The 16,378-nt window shown below is 33.6% G+C and overlaps 1 protein-coding gene and 1 long non-coding RNA gene across 3 annotated transcripts; both read right to left on the bottom strand.

Annotated features, from left to right (window-relative positions):
* Nucleotides 1-2,743: 2,743 nt before the first annotated feature.
* Nucleotides 2,744-6,385, bottom strand: LOC125211392 (HXXXD-type acyl-transferase family protein). Its single transcript, XM_048111160.2, has 2 exons — nucleotides 5,861-6,385; nucleotides 2,744-3,800 (listed from the first exon to the last, which is right to left on the bottom strand). Exons 1-2 carry the CDS (start codon nucleotides 6,293-6,295, stop codon nucleotides 2,853-2,855), a joined length of 1,383 nt encoding a protein of 460 aa, XP_047967117.1. The 5' UTR covers nucleotides 6,296-6,385; the 3' UTR covers nucleotides 2,744-2,852.
* Nucleotides 6,386-12,495: 6,110 nt separating this feature from the next.
* On the bottom strand, nucleotides 12,496-13,969 carry LOC125209638 (uncharacterized). Of its 2 annotated transcripts, none has more exons than XR_007174341.2 (4): nucleotides 13,885-13,969; nucleotides 13,666-13,743; nucleotides 12,868-12,962; nucleotides 12,496-12,696 (listed from the first exon to the last, which is right to left on the bottom strand). It is a non-coding gene; the product is annotated as an uncharacterized LOC125209638 (long non-coding RNA). The 2 variants fall into 2 exon arrangements; XR_007174340.2 differs by having other exon boundaries at nucleotides 13,638-13,743.
* Between the last annotated feature and the right edge of the window lie 2,409 nt (nucleotides 13,970-16,378).

Consider the following 16,378-nt stretch of genomic DNA (forward strand, 5'->3'; position numbering starts at 1 on the left):
CGATCCCATTCAATAATGAGAAATCTCAGGACAAGTTCATTCTGAGAAAACTCATTTGGATTTGGTAGGTAATGAAATATAAATTCGGTATAAGCCCAATGACACCCAACCGAGCTGACCATGCATTAGTCTGATAACCTCAAATGTCAAACAGTGATAACAAAATGTGTACAAGAATCAATATTTCTAATGTTGAAAATTTACATTTGAATTGTCAAACTATTATTGGACTTTCCAACCAATGAAATACCAATATGACTCATTCGATTGGTGCGAAGTGTTTTACCAATTGAGTTGTGCCTTATCATCACGAAGATATATCTAATTGATATTTCGTTTAGGGAAATAGTAACGCAGCCTTCAATTATCATTTCACGTGGATTCTCAGTCGCTCAACATCTCAAAGTGACCAATAACCTTAGAGACCCAGATTGTTGACAATATATCCACCCAAAAAATAAAACTGAAATACAATTGTACAACGCTGAAGGCTATGATTTCTAGCTAGGCACATGAATATTTTGACGAATGCAACAAAGGAGGTTGGTAATCATGGTGTCATGATACACGAGGCCATAAGCCCCATCCTCCACTGCAAATGTCAATCCATCTTGAGTGGTACTCTATTCGTTCCACTTTAGAAGTTCCCTTTGAGTTCAGCATGAATTTTAAGAAATGTAAAGGAAAGTTGGTGAAAAAAAATAGTGGAATGTGAATTCTACTTTTGTATATTAGTAATATAGTAAAATATGAGTGGAAAAAGGTTAATTAGTGGAACGTGGGGCTTATTACTATTTATGGAATATTTCAACCGAGACTCATAAAGTAGGACACCCAAATATGACTAACCGAGACTCCTAAAATAGGATGGAGGGAGGACTATTTTTTAAGTAAATAACTCTATTATATATTGAGTGTATATTTTTATTTGTATTAAGTGTTTTAACAATGTGTAAGTGTCAATCATCAAAATAATAATAACCATGTATGATGTTTTTTTTGTTCTTATTGAATTTGTGAGTGGAATGCTTTCATACGTATGAACACAATGAAGAATTTAAGATGATGGTACAAGATAGTATATATTTTTCATGATGTCAAGTGTAATAAATTCGAAGGTAGGCACGATTAAATAATTTAAAGTAGCATGATTCCATTAAATTATTTTTATATATCACATCGGATGGCAAGCTTTTTCTACAGATTACTAGCAAAAAGCAAATCAAATTCCATTAATCATCTGACTTCTTTTTCATTTCCAACCAAGCGCAAAGTCAGCGACAATATATTGGCAAATGTGGACGATGATATATTGTCCACTTTTTAAATATATAAATATATTTTCCATACCAATTAGAATATAAGTATTTCCAAAGGATTGAGTGAGGCATCAAGCAAGACCTCCAATCCCAAGTTAGAAATAAAAGATTTTTTTAGTATAATATAAAATGTTCAAACCAAAAAAATTAATGAGCAATGTAATATCTAAAATCGAACAAATGCAAAAAAATAAGCAAAAACAAACAAGCAACACAAATCAATACATTATATGTTAATCCTCATCCGTCTGCGAGTATTGGGTTTAATGCAACTCTAATCCAAACGAAATGTTCTATTAATGATTTTAATAATTACTAGTGTCACATATCCAAAAATAAAATTCAGACCAATATATATTAAGCACAACTACTTAATACTCAATATATACCACTATTGAGTCCTATTTCTTTTAGAATAGTACGATTATAATTTATTTTAACAAAATGGAATATATTTTAGTAATATCTTATCTACTTTATTCTCTAGTATTTCCTACTTAATACACAAAAAATATCTTAATATTAATGTGGTCTAGATGGGAGAGTATTAATTTTTCCAATCACGTTATGTATTGCATATATGCAAGAATGTGAAGGGACAAGGGAAAAATTAAGCCATAACAATCCATTGATTTGACTAGAAGTAATTCTCTATCTCGATAATTAGTTAGATACATGAATGTCGGCATGCGTCAGTGTTCAATCCACCTAAACTATTACATTAAATATTAATATTTGGGAATTAGAAAAGAAAAAGTTTTCAAGAGTATCTTTCAAATAGATCTATAAAGTAGTCTAGTAGTGGATTGACTAGTGGACAATATATAGAATATTACATATCTCTGAAAATTATGTGAATTTCAACTTAGGGGCAATTATTGTAAATGAACTTTATCAACTTATCTACTAATTAAAAGGCACTAGCTATAGAGCAATGTTATAATGGACTAGATGATGATGAAAATAATGATGGTGGTGATAATTAAAAAGTTGCGTATACTGATGATAATTGAACTTAAACATGTTGTGTGAATGATATGGTGGTTCTCTAAATTGTTTCTATGCTTATGTGGGAAGTCCTAATATGGCCATTCAATAGCATAATAATTATCAAATGCTAATGCACTTTTAATTAAAAGTTAAACTAATGTTAAGATGAATACAATAAAATAGAAACCGAGGAAAAAAACATATTCCAACGTTATCTGTCAACCTCATCCACCAAAGAGTAATGGTCTCACAACTCCAAATCATTTGAGAAATTGCAAACAACAATCACAAAACGCACGACATGCAAAGAAACTGAAAGGAAGAAAACGGACAAAAGACAAAACACACAAGCACAAACAACATAAGTGCACAAATGATCGAACGATCACAAATAGCAAGAAACAGAAAACACGAGAAAGTAAACAAATGACGCGTTTATTGAAATATAAACTTGATTGTATTAAAATGGATACAAGTACATAAATACACTCAAAAGTATAGTTGTTCTTGCATTTGTCACATAAAAAATGTTGACACTATTTCTTAAACTGAAACCATCTTCAAACTATCTACTTCATATTGATTCTTTGCATCCCCATTCTCAACAACTCCATCAAAATCCGCCATGTAAAACTCGAATTTCTCGACCACGCTCCGAGGCATCGACACGAGAACCCTAACCGCGTCGAATTCTCCGGCGACCGGAAGAAACAAGCAATAGATATCACTATACAAAGGCCCCATGTGAAGAGCCTTCCCTCCCCCAAAATCCAAATCCTCCAACCCTAATTTCGACCATTGCGAGATCACCAAACTCGATGACAAATCCGTCACCACACTCTCATCATCCAACAAATCAATCATGGATCGAACATAGTCATCACTAATTACTGATTTAGCATGTTGCACTGATTTCACGCCGTGGCGCACGTTAGCCGAGACGAGGTCCTTGACCTTCGCCTCGGCGCACGCTAGCACGAACCCGTTCCCGTAATACCCCTGGGGCATCTCTGGCCGCACCTTGTCCCGGATGTTCATGGAGAAGAGGAGCTTGACTTGAAATGACGGTTTTAGCCCTAGCGAGCGGACCCAGCTGCGCCACGTGTGGGACGCGAGGGCCTCGAAGGTGGTGCATTTTAGCGAGGGGTAGCATTGTCTTTTCAGGTGGAGGATTTGGGAGGGGGAGAATGTGACGGATGACGTCACGAGCGGTTGGGATTGGAGGAAGTTGAACACATTGGGGCCCGCTGCGGGTTCGTTCGTTGGAGGGGTGTTTTTGGTAAATCCGGGGTGGGGGAAGGTTACTTGTGGCGGGTGGCGAGGCTCCAACACGTGGCGGGAGTGGAACGGTGGGATCGGTAAGTTCGGGGACGACGAGGATTGGTGGATGTGGGCCCAGGCGTGTAGGAACTGCGACGAGCCGATTCCGTCGCAAATGCAGTGACTTATTGCGGTGCAGAGAATCGTTCCACCGTCTCGGAGATTCGTCACCTGTTATTAGTACAATGTTTACTTGTCAATAAACAAGATGTCTTGCTCAACAGTAACTTGTCTCAAGATCGTCTAAGATTGAATAACTAAAGATTATGCCAGATCAATTTCATTACTATTCCAAGATCTATTTGATTGAACAATATTCATAAAATTCAATTTTATCTAATTTATCAAATAAACATTCCAAACCTTAAGTAAGGGGTGAAATATCTATCTATTAATACAATACGATTCACTTTGATAAATTGGTGGAGTGTTCAATTTGGCGTCATAGAAAAATATAGTCGTTTGATTTTTCTTTAAATAATTTGTACCATCATATATGCGATGTGACAATATATTCCTCTATATGCAAAAGTCTAACCGTTTTGCCATTTACCCTGTCCACAAAAATTGTCCTTTTTCACTAAAATTATTAAATCTAAACAAGTTACGATACACTAACATATTTAAAGCGAAACTTTTACTTTAATAGCACACCACCAACAATTTTATGGATAAAATGAAATCATACACGTGTTATCTAGCTAATTACATAAAGATGAAATCTTGCAAGACATACATAACTATATGCATATAATAATATAAGAATTCGAAGTATCAATAGAAGACAAATTTGAAAAGATTTGGTGATTGATTTTGATGTAAAATTGATGTAGAGAAATGTAGACCATTGAATGAGATGGGTAGAAAAGTGAAAAGGTAAAAAGATTGTGAAATAAAAAGAAGATGTTGGAATATATTCTTGGGGAAAAGAGGCCAAGAATGAGTGCCGAGGGAACCGACACATGTTGGATATAAGTGAAAGAGAAAGCTCATTCACCCAACTTAGGTAAAATACAACATTTCAATACATAGTATGTGAACTTTTCAATTCTACCCAAAACAATCCATTTTCATGCGTATCATAGTTCAAAATATGCCAAAATTTCAGATTAGGATCGAAAATTCTGAAATTTGGTCAATCTGTCCTACATTTTTTAAAAACTGAAACAACAACGTACCACGACAATATTCTTGAGCTAATGCGATGTTGAGTTAGCAAACATGTGTAAAATTTTGATGACGTGGATGAATAGTAGCGCAAACGTGTATTAATGTGAAGACGTGGATAACTAGACAACATTGTTTTAAACTTAAGAAACTAAAAGATAAAAATAAAATAAATTTATCTCTATAAATTTGCTACAAATTATTCTCAAATAACTTATAATCTGTAATTTTTTATTGGTAATAAATCCTAAAACTTTTGTAATGTCCGTTAACGAAATTGTAGGTGCAAAAGATATTCCTCGTTGAAATATTAGGCACAATAAACGACAAAATCTTACTTGATCTAAACAAGAGAGCTTTATTTCCATTTCATATTAAACATGCCAATAAAAATAATAATCCAAGAAACAAACATCGAGGTATCCTTTTCAGGGAATAATGTTGCGTGACAAATTATTGACTATTCGTGAACAGAAGATATAAGTTTCAAACAAAACTCCCCAACTCACAATCGAATTTTTCTAATAGTGATCATTTGAATGATAAGTTGGATCAAAATCTGATCAATTCTAAATGAGCCGTTTGGTTGCTATGTTCACTAGGACAATACTAGTATTTAACTATTTGTCCTTATTTTACTTGTTTTGAATGCGAGTTAAATTATTTTGCCTCGCATTATTGATCATACTTTAATGTGTTAGATAAACTCTTCAAATAAGATTAAATAATATAAACTGAATATCCAATAATGATAACTAACTCAAATTACCTTGTTGCTCTCAAAATTCACTCCTCACATATAAGACGATTGAAACACAACCAAAATATAATAAGTCAGTTTTCAAATCTTATGAAGTTAATTAAATTTTATAATATAAATTACAAAACCAATAAGAAAACAAAACTTCCTCCAAATCAGCCACATTAGCATAAAGAAGACTAGTAACATGTTTGCCCAATCCCAAACACCATTCAACCAGAAAAGACTGAAACCAAATCATTTTGGATTTTTGTTAATAATAGTATTTCACAAAAACAAAACAAAAAAAAATGCAAATTAATACCTGAATTATGAGAGGTGGAATATCCAAGAAATCAGCAGCTTCAACTCTGTACAGCAGCTTCCTCATCAAGGCCCTGTTTGGCTTCCCCACAAACTCAACAAACTCATCACTCCTCAAATCCATCTCCGCTTCCGCAAACACCGCTCCTTCTCCGTTGCACTCCACCTCCAACTTCCGATCGTCCCCGCCCACGCGCCGCCTCAGCCGGCCTGCTAAGGGGTAGAACTCGACGAGAGCCCGGGCGAGGGAGCTTCGCAGGGCTGCGGTGTGGAGAGATTTGGCGAAAAGGTAGAGATATTTGATGGAGAATCTAAGGAATTTCTGATCATCTAAATTGGAAAGGTAGAGCCTGTGATTGGGAGTGGGCCGGGCCGGGCTGATTAACACGGGCTGGCCTTTGTAGATGCAATCCGGAAGCTCTGGGGATTTAAGCATGGTGATTAGTTAGAGGATTTGTGAGAGAAGATGAAGTGATTAATGTGTGAAAAGTAGAAGCATGGGGATGAAAGTTGGTCTGTGTTGTCAAGTGTGTTGGAGACCCTATATATGTATCTACTTGAATTACTTAATTAATTTAAATATCTTACATCATGCATTATAATCATGATTTGGGAGAGTGGTTAGGTTATTCTTTCACATGTTGGTGAATTTCATTCAATGGCGGATTTATGTGGGGTATAGGGTCGACCGATTCCACTGCCGCTCCATGAGTGTTGGAAAAATTTTATTGATCATGGTGCTTTTGGTCCAACCGTTCAAAATTGTGTTTATTTCTATTTTTTGTCTGTCATTCATTTTTAATAAGTATCGGGGACGAGCCGGACAGCCACATGTTTTTCGAAATTGGTTCATGTTATTATCACTTCCTGATCTTACTATAGTGTTCTTTACATTGTACTACCTTTAATTGTAACTTAATAATCTTTTTATTTTGGTTCATCCACACATAGAATGCGAAGAGGTTTATATTTCACTAATTCATAACGGTCACTAATAAAGAACATGACAACCTGAGACTTTTTAGTTTTGAATTGTCAATATTGATTTACAACTATTTTATCTAAACTTATTGATTTGTCTTGAATTAACAAACCATTTATGATCATATTTTACCTAGAATTTACAATCACGAAAGTTCTTAGTCATATATCGACCATATTTAACTTACAGATCCAAAATACGAAGCTTTGTAGTCATGAGTTGTGAATTGCATGTAATGGTTCAGTTTAATTAAGCTTCAAATATATGTGGGAATTGGTTGGAAAGTTTTCATGATTTAAGGAAAAGTGTTGAAATTTCGAAAGCTTAAAGCTGAATGTTCAACTTTTAATCATGTTGGAGTATTAGCATGTGGAATTTGACAGGTGGTTGTTCATATGGATTTGATCATGTTATGACTTATGATTACTTAGCATTAATGATAACCTTTTGGATATTATACTTTTGAATGATAAACCAAAATTTTCATAATTATTCATTTTAGCTGCCGACAATAAGCATTCGGCTCGTAAATATTCGGGTATTCGAGCTCGATTCAAGATACTCCATCCGTCTCCCTGAAAGTTTGTCACTTTTTTATATTTCCATTTATCCCACAAAATTTATCTCATTTTACTTTTTATCATGTTTGATAATGTACCTCATATTCCACTAACTTTTTCTACTCATATTTTATTATAAAAATAAAAATAGAACCCACATTTCATTTATTATAAAAATAAAAATAGAACCCACATTCCATTAACTTTTTTAACTCACTTTTCATTACATTTCTTAAAACACGTGTCAGGTCAAATAAGTGAGACAATATTTAGGAGACGGAGGGAGTACTATTTTATTGTTCGAGCTCGGTACGTCACCTAATTGTCGAGCTCAAGCCTAGCTCGTATGATATTAGATAATATTGTATCTCAAGCTCGAACGATCTTATATACATATAAATAGTGGTCAAAACTCAAGTAGAATATTCAAGTTATGCTCTCGGTTAACGTGTTACTCGAACTCGACTAAAGGTTCGTGTATTGACTGGAGCTTGAAATCAGACTCGAGCTCGGCTTGTTTACAGTCGAATCCAGCTTCGTACGGGCTTTTTTCGAGTCAAGCTCACAATTAGCTTCGTGTATTTTCGATCCTACTCTAAACAACAGATTTTCCTATACTCTCTCCGTTCGCGAAGGAGTCCCCTTTTTCTATTTTACACCGTCCGCGAATAGGAGTCATGGTTCACTTTTTTCATAAATGGTACTCCCCCTATCCCTGAAATTTTTTCGCTTATTTCCTTTTTCATTCGTCCCTACAAATTTGTCACTTTTCACTTTTACCATTTTTGATAGTATACTCTAGGGGTGGCAAAATGGGTAGCGGGTAATGGGTAATTCCTATTTCGACCCGTTACCCACCGGGTATCGAGTATCCGCTACCCGACGATAACGGAAAACGGGACGGGATCGGGTAGTGTATATTAGAGTTTTGCGAGTAGCGGGTATAAGCAGATACCCGTTATTATTAGTATTAGCCATATACCATCTTTTAATACTCTCTCTGTTCCATATTAATAGAGGCGTTTCAAATAGTTAAAGTGGAAAAAAAAGTAAATAGTTAAACAATAATATCCATATACGCACTCATTTTGAAAAATTAAAATAAACAGTTAAAATGGAGAAAAAGTAAAGTAATAAGATAATAATATACAGAAGAGTATTTATATTATTATATTTCTAAAATAAGGGAAGAAAATGAAACGCCTCTATTAAGGCAGAATAGTGGGAGTACTTTATATAATCTAAGAGTTCTTTTGAAACATTTTTATATTCCAATGAACATAAAATTGAAAACTCACCAGAACTAGCTATAGAGTATCCCCTCACTTTTATTCTCAATCTATTCAAAGCTTATCATCAATATTAATAAAGTAAATTAGGGAACATTTACGGCTATTATGGTTTTCAAAATTTTTATTAGGATTTCGGGTCGGGTCGGATACCGGATACCCGACATGGGTATCGGGTAATCCCGGTATGTTGAAGGACAAGTATTGGGACAATAAATTTGGCTAAAATCGGGTACGGATACCCGCAGGTAACCCGTTTCGCCACCCTTGGTGTACTCCACTAACTCATTCTCACTCACATTTTATTATAAAAGTAATACTTTATATAAATGTAGGACCCATAAATCACTGATTTTTCAACTCACTTTCTATTACATTTCTTAAAATCCGTGTTGGATCAAATAGTGACAAATTATAAAGAACGGATAAAATAATAGGGTCTCATATTTTTCTAACTCATTCCACTCATATTTTATTTAAAAATTAATATATACAAATGACACTAACATTTCATAACTTACTTTTAACATTTTTCAAAGAAAAGGAGAGATTGGTACTTGCACTTCTTCAGGTGGGCTTTTATTTGACAGCTATGGTACAAATGCGTTTGTACAATAACTATGAAGAACATTTCTATGGCTTAAGCAATGACGTATCCTTCCTTTCAATTTATAATAATCAAAATTCTTTTTAGATTCTCCCATTTTATAGCCAAACAAATAGGTTCCTTAATATTTGTCCATTTTTTGTATTATTACATTGAGGAAGTATTAGTTTTGCTCTAAATATATATAGGTCTTGAGTCTTGTGTGCATAGAGAGTAATTTAATAGAGGGAAAAATTTCTGGAAACTTATGATTTGGTGTATCCCATAATTTTAAAAATCAGCCATAGAAATCATAATTTTAACATTTTTCTCAACTTTATCATGATAAAATATTTTGTTTTTCTATTTGTAACATGTTGATTTGGCACACATTTATTTTAAATTGATGACCTGGTTGATTTAATTGCTTAGTGTGTTGAGGAAAATTACAAAATTTTCGAATTGTCTCTTCCTTGTAGATATTTTCTTAGAATCCAACCAGATACAATATCGCTCAAATTATACCTAGTAGGGAAATTGAAAAATATTAAAATTCAATATGTTCACAACCAATTCTTTAAAAAGTTGTGGATCGAATTAAAATTTGGCTAAAATTTATAAATTTTTTTTTTGGCAATTACTACTATTTAATTTTCCCATTATTTACTTGGCCTTGGTTATTTACTTCTCCATATTGAATTAATGACTATTGCTCTCACCTCAATTTGTGGTCTTTCTAAGAAGATCAATAATAGTTAAGTCATTTAGTTGTTATGATAAATTAGACTCCCAATTGATTGAGTGTAGAAAATAGTTTTATCAATTAAATAAAAGAATTAGTATTTGTGATCATTCAAATTCCCAATTTATTAAATGCATGAGAAACATCTTAGTAGTATCATTTAATTAAGTTGTGATTCACTGTCATGGTCGTATTTTGCGTTGGTGCGATTTAAGTTAGAATTGGGAAAGTGAAGTTCTAAAATAGTTGGAACTTAATTATCTTTAGAATAGAATATTTCTTTCTAATATTGACAACTACATTTTGATCAATAAAACAAAACTTTTATCGGAGAGACTAAGAACTGACACGTCATTCAACCACAGACACAAATACGTAATTTACCACATCCAAAATAATATAACTAGACACATTTCCCCCCTCAACAAACAGGCGCAAAAAAAGAAAATAAAGTCACATCATAATGAGAATTCAAACTAAAGAAAATATACCTAATTCCTGTTTTCAATTAGGTTAGAGTCAACATCAGAAGTAGGATAAGAACTCTAAGTAAATCCAGCAATAAAACGCATAATCATCTCCAAGACTTTTACAGATTTCGTATCATAATACAACCTTTAAAATTTTCTTTATTTATCGATAAAAATTAAAATTATACAAATGACCGCAAACCACATAAATGTACGTAGTTTCCCCTAAACGGAAAAATATGAAGCTAAAATTAAATTTAATTTAGAAACATAAGATCAATTTAAATAATTTCCTTTGGAAGTTAATTACAATCCAAATACTAATATTTTTGTTAACAATAAAACCGTACTAGGGGTGTGCATTCGGGTTTCGGTTCGGTTTTTCGCCCAAACCGAACCGAACCCGAAAAACCGAATTTAGGCTAAAATTGAAGCCGAACCAAACCGAAAAACCGAAAACCGAACTTAAAAAACCTAACCAAACCGAAAAACCGAAATTTAAAAACAAAACCGAAAAACCGAAAAACTGTATTTGTACGGTTTAGGGGTGAGCAACCGAAAACCGAATATCCGAACCGAACCAAACCGAAATTTTGAAATGCGGTTCGGTTTTTTCGGTTTTTCGGTTCGGTTCGGTTTTAAAAATACAAAAATTTCGGTTTTTCGGTTTTGTTCGGTTTGGGCGAAAAAAAAAACGAATTATATTTTAAATATATTATTATATATATTTATCCTATTAATTTAGTATATTATATCATATATATAATATATATTCTTTTAATATATTTTTATATAATAAATATTATATATATTCTATTAATTTTATATTATATATATTTATATTCTATTAGTATATATGAAATAAAATCGAACAAAACCGAAAAACCGAAATTTTTGTATTTTTAAAACCGAAACGAACCGAAAAATCGAACCGAATTTCAAAATTTCGGTTTGGTTCGGTTCGGATATTCGGTTTTCGGTTGCTCACCCCTAAACCGTACAAATACAGTTTGTCCAATTTAATTTACGATTTAAACTAAATTATGAACAACCTTACCAAATTATTTCGGTGTATGTCTATTTTAATAACAAGTACAGTCATAATACCACAAATACATACATAACACATATACTCATAAACAAAATAAAAATAAATAAATTATAATGATAGTAGGGAAAAGGGGAAAAGAAGTTCAACGCATGTCAAAATTAAAATTATCCTAGATCTGGTTGATTAATTAATTTAAGGAAAAGAATGTCGGCCCACCAAAAAGTCTCTTGATGTAAGAATTTTGTTATTGAAAATAAAAGAAAAGCATGAAAAAAGTTGTCAAGAGCATCTTTCAAGTGGATCTACAAAGTGGTCTAGTTAGTTAGTGGGAGATCATATATAAATAAAAACATTAGTATATCTTGACTTGGATGAGAATATTTCAACTTTGGATTAAATTTATTGTCGACTAACTAAAGAGCACTAAGCTGAAAAAATGTGGCGATATGTTTGATGATAATTTTAACTTACAAACGAATGCTAATGAAAGGTTAACTCAATTTATTAATCCATAGTCAGCGGCGGATATAGGTGCACCCAAAAATTTTTATTTATTTTTATCGTACCACTTTCATAAAATAATACGAATTTTAATATGAAATCAGTAAAGTAATTAAGAAATTGAGAAAATATGATTGAAGTAAAGTCAAATAGATAATGGTTAATTCATATTATTAAAAATGATTAGTTGTGACGAGAGAAAATAAGCACAATTTGGATCACAACTTTAAAAGTTTGTACTAGTACTAGGAGTGGTATTATTTTGTGATGGGCCAACATTTTAAAATTTAACTAGACTGGACACGACTTGATTTTGGATCACTATTAAAGTTAGTAACTATTCTTGGTTAATTTGGGTTTGTTTACTTCGATTAGATTTGAAATATAATTTTGATTATGTATTGGTATCTCTTTTGGATTTGAATTAATGAAATAAATTATTATGCTTAATCGGATCTAATCAAAATCCATAATCTATAGGAAAAGCAAATATCTAATCATAACTACTTAAAAAACAACGACATAGGAATACAATATTTTTTTTTAACTAGGTGCAACATCCATTCTACGTCCTGACATTATTCGTCAACCTCATCCATTTGAGAGTAGTGATCTCACAATAGCTCTAAAACGTATGAGAAGATTCAAGCAACAACCTAAAAACACACGAGGTAAAGATCAACCAAATTAAAGCCCTAAACTACGTCAATTGACAATTTTCGAGAATTAAATAAGCATTTCTAGTCGCCAGCTACAAGGGAATTTCAAAGCGAAGCAAATTCTGCCAATTTAATAGAGTAATGCCTTAGATCAATACGTCGTTATACCTGATCGAATTCGATAGCTACTCGAGCCCATTTTCCGCCCCGATCGATCTCTATCCTACAACGTTTGCCTCCGCATATAACACATGATACGAGGTCTACATAATCACACAAGCACGTATAATATGACCGGATTTTTAGTCTATAAATGGTCTTAGTCTTATATCAGCGGTATCAAACAAGCAAACTTCCCAACTTTTTCACGAAGGTGTTTACCCAAAGTTTTATAAATATACCTTTTTTTGTGAATCAAAGTTCGTTAGCTGTAAATAGATCTTATTTTGAGGTAGGCCCTCTCTATATATATACCCAACAAATTAGGATAAGGATGTGACTTTGTATCTTTTATTTTTGCGCCGTGTCTCATAATTTTGGTTTTGTGTATGATAAGCAAATCTTATTATATAAGCGCATTTAGGGGAGAGTTGAAATTCATCATGCAAAGAAAAAGCTCATGAATATACTCAAAGGTTCTTTTATGCCTCTAATTAAATTCAAGAATATACATGCATAAAACGATCTATTACTATATTTTTCAATTTTTTTTTTTATAAGAGAGAAAAGGCTCAAACCGCTTTAAGATTGGTGAACAAAGTAACCAAAGTTCAGAACAAACAAAATAGTCCAAGAAAAACAAGAAAAAACACCTCAAACCAAAACAAGCAAGCTAAACAAAGGGTAACCAAGAGAGGACTAAGAAAATCATTCTCAAAGCAAAATAAGGAAACCAAAAACTAACAAACATCAACCAAAGCCATTAAGTAAAAACTGACCAGGAAGTAGGGCGAACTTCCATTATACCTTTATGTTTACCAGAGTTGCTTCTGTGGTTATGCTTCGTACATCTTCTAACTTTAAGTAAGTCCTCACACACTTAGCCTGGTGAAAAAAATAAAATTCAAACACCATCCTTTAGTCCATGCTACAAGCCTTCAAAGAATAAGTCTCTTCTTAGTTCGGTTACTATATTTTTCAATTGTATCATATTTCAATCGACTTGAAGCTGAAATCAAATCTTACCGGCAAAAATGAGAATCTCACCAGCTACACTTTTTGTGTCGGTTTTGGATGATGATATATTGAAGTCAATTATATTTTGGACGCCACTGTTTCTCTCATTCAATAAATTTTAAGCTTCTGGCTAGCCTACAAAAATTGTTAAAAAATTAAATATTTGGCCTAGAAGTAAAGTCGTTTTCTATGTATCCATTTTTATATCCTAGCCTCTACCCTCCAACAAATTTAATGAATAGTAAATACTCCATATTTTTACTATGAATCACAAAATGAGATACTCCATATTTAATGAATAGTAAATACTCCTTTCATTGCGATAATTTGAACCTTCAGTTAATAAAACATTAACATCTTATCGATTGAACTGTGATTAATTATCCTATTATTATAAACTTTGACAGTTATTTATAATGAATTTGATACTCCGGTACTAAATTCAAGTGTACAATTCTTGTACGGTCAATGATAGTAAATAATATTCTGATACCTTTTGGCAGAAATCTTGTAAAATATCTATGGAACATCACATGCTTAAGATGATTAGATTCCTCTACAGTTTGTTTTTTAAATGCCTAAACTTTGCAAAATCATTTAATTATGGCATGCAAAAAAAATCAGAATGATGTGTTCTAGTGAGCCTCACTAGAATATTTTTACCGTGGATATATTAAACAAATTTTAAATATTATTATTGAATATTATCATTATGAATGCTTAACATAGAATTCCTAACTGTAATTTATACGGAGTATAAGGCATTTATTTAACACTGGAAAAAGATATTTTTTTGGTAAAAAGCTCGAAGAGGACGGGCAACGGGGCAAGAGTATGTAAGAGCATCTCCAACGGCGGACGTCCGGTCGGACTTCCGCGACGTCCGCCGGGGACGTCCGCCATTGGAACGAAGCATGGCGGATACGGACTTCCGGGGAGGACACCAGATATCCTTGGATGTAAGGGTGACGGGCGGGCGGACGTCTGCCATTGTGGCGTGTCGCGGACGTCCGAGTTTAATATTTATTTTTTTTGGGAAGGGCGATGGGAAGGACGGATTGTGCAGGGGAAGTCTTGGTGATGTGGCAGTGAGATGGGAAGTCCTAGTGACGTGGCAGGAGGTGTTTTTGGGAAGTCCTAGTGGAAGTCCGTGGGGGACATCCGCCCACTGGAGATGCTAACAAGCGCAAAATCATGCAACAAAAGATAAAGAAAATTCTATCCAAAAAACCTATGCTTACCTTTTTTTTTTGATAAAAATAGGCTCAAACCAAAAGATGGTGAGCAAGGGTTCAACAACAATACCCCAACAAAAAAAAAACAAACCTACCACGACCAACGAAAAAACTAAGCACCCACAAAAACCAAAAGCAAAAACAATCAAACGACCAAAGCCCACACCACAGCTCACACCAAAGGCAAAAGCCACCAAGTAACCAAGAAAGCAAGGCCAACAAAGCATTACATCAAACCGAGGGCAAGACGAACCTCATTAGTGGTCTTTGATTGCAAACTTAGCCTTATGCTTGATGTCAATCCATCTTCTAACCAGGCTCAGCTCCTCATAAATTTGTTCCGGTAAAAATGGAAACTCTGGACACCATCCCTTAAACCCACGAACCCAGCCTCCACAGCAAGAGTCTCTTCTCAGTTTTCCAACTTGGGACAATATTCTGGAAAACAATTTTGTTTCTCAGCCACCAAATGGACCATGTTGTCACATAGAAGAGGGAGCACCACAACTTTTTATCAAATTTGATGAAAGGAGTGTCCATCCATCCTTTGTCATCCCTATGTGCATCATTTGTCTGTCAATTACGGTTCATGAAAGGAAAATTCGAACACCAACCTTCGTGCCCAACGTCAAGAAGGTGTTGTTTTATCATCTCTCATATTGACTTGTTATCCTGAAAGGCGACTATGTTTTTTGATATTTCAAATAGACTATACGATAATGTAGACCATGACATTCCCGATTTTCTTGTCAAGTCACAGGGCATACAAAATGAAAGGTTCAAGAGCCCAAATTAGTGATACCATATACTACTCGAGAATCTGCAACTAAAAATAATATGCTCAATTGTCTAGCCAGCATAGGATGCAAGAACTTCAAATCTAAAATAGTAAAATGTTGTTTCTTGGTATGATGTTTTCCTTGTATGATTAACCCTAAACCCTAAGGCATTTTAATTAGTTTTTAAAAATAAAGTAGGCAAAATCTCTAGATTAGGTTAGCAAAATTAATGGAGGTCCCCCTACCCACACAGAAAGAGATTCGCAACAGAAATGCAACATGTGAAATTCAACACCAAATTGTAAAATAGAACTGTCTTTTCCATGCATTAAATTACAAACGGCTTTTTACCAAGTTGCAAATTTGTGGACCTCTGTCTTCAATTGAGATATTTGGTTCTCTTTTTCTTTTTTACTGCAAAAGATTTGCTATTTATATGGACCACTCTTTTGGAATCTCAACATTGTCCAGTTAAGGAAACTAAATAAT

The sequence above is a fragment of the Salvia hispanica genome, chromosome 2 (genome assembly GCF_029641045.1).
Source record: "Salvia hispanica isolate PSC_SH4W2 chromosome 2, Shi_PSC_v1, whole genome shotgun sequence".
In the NCBI taxonomy this organism is placed as follows: Eukaryota; Viridiplantae; Streptophyta; class Magnoliopsida; order Lamiales; family Lamiaceae; genus Salvia; species Salvia hispanica.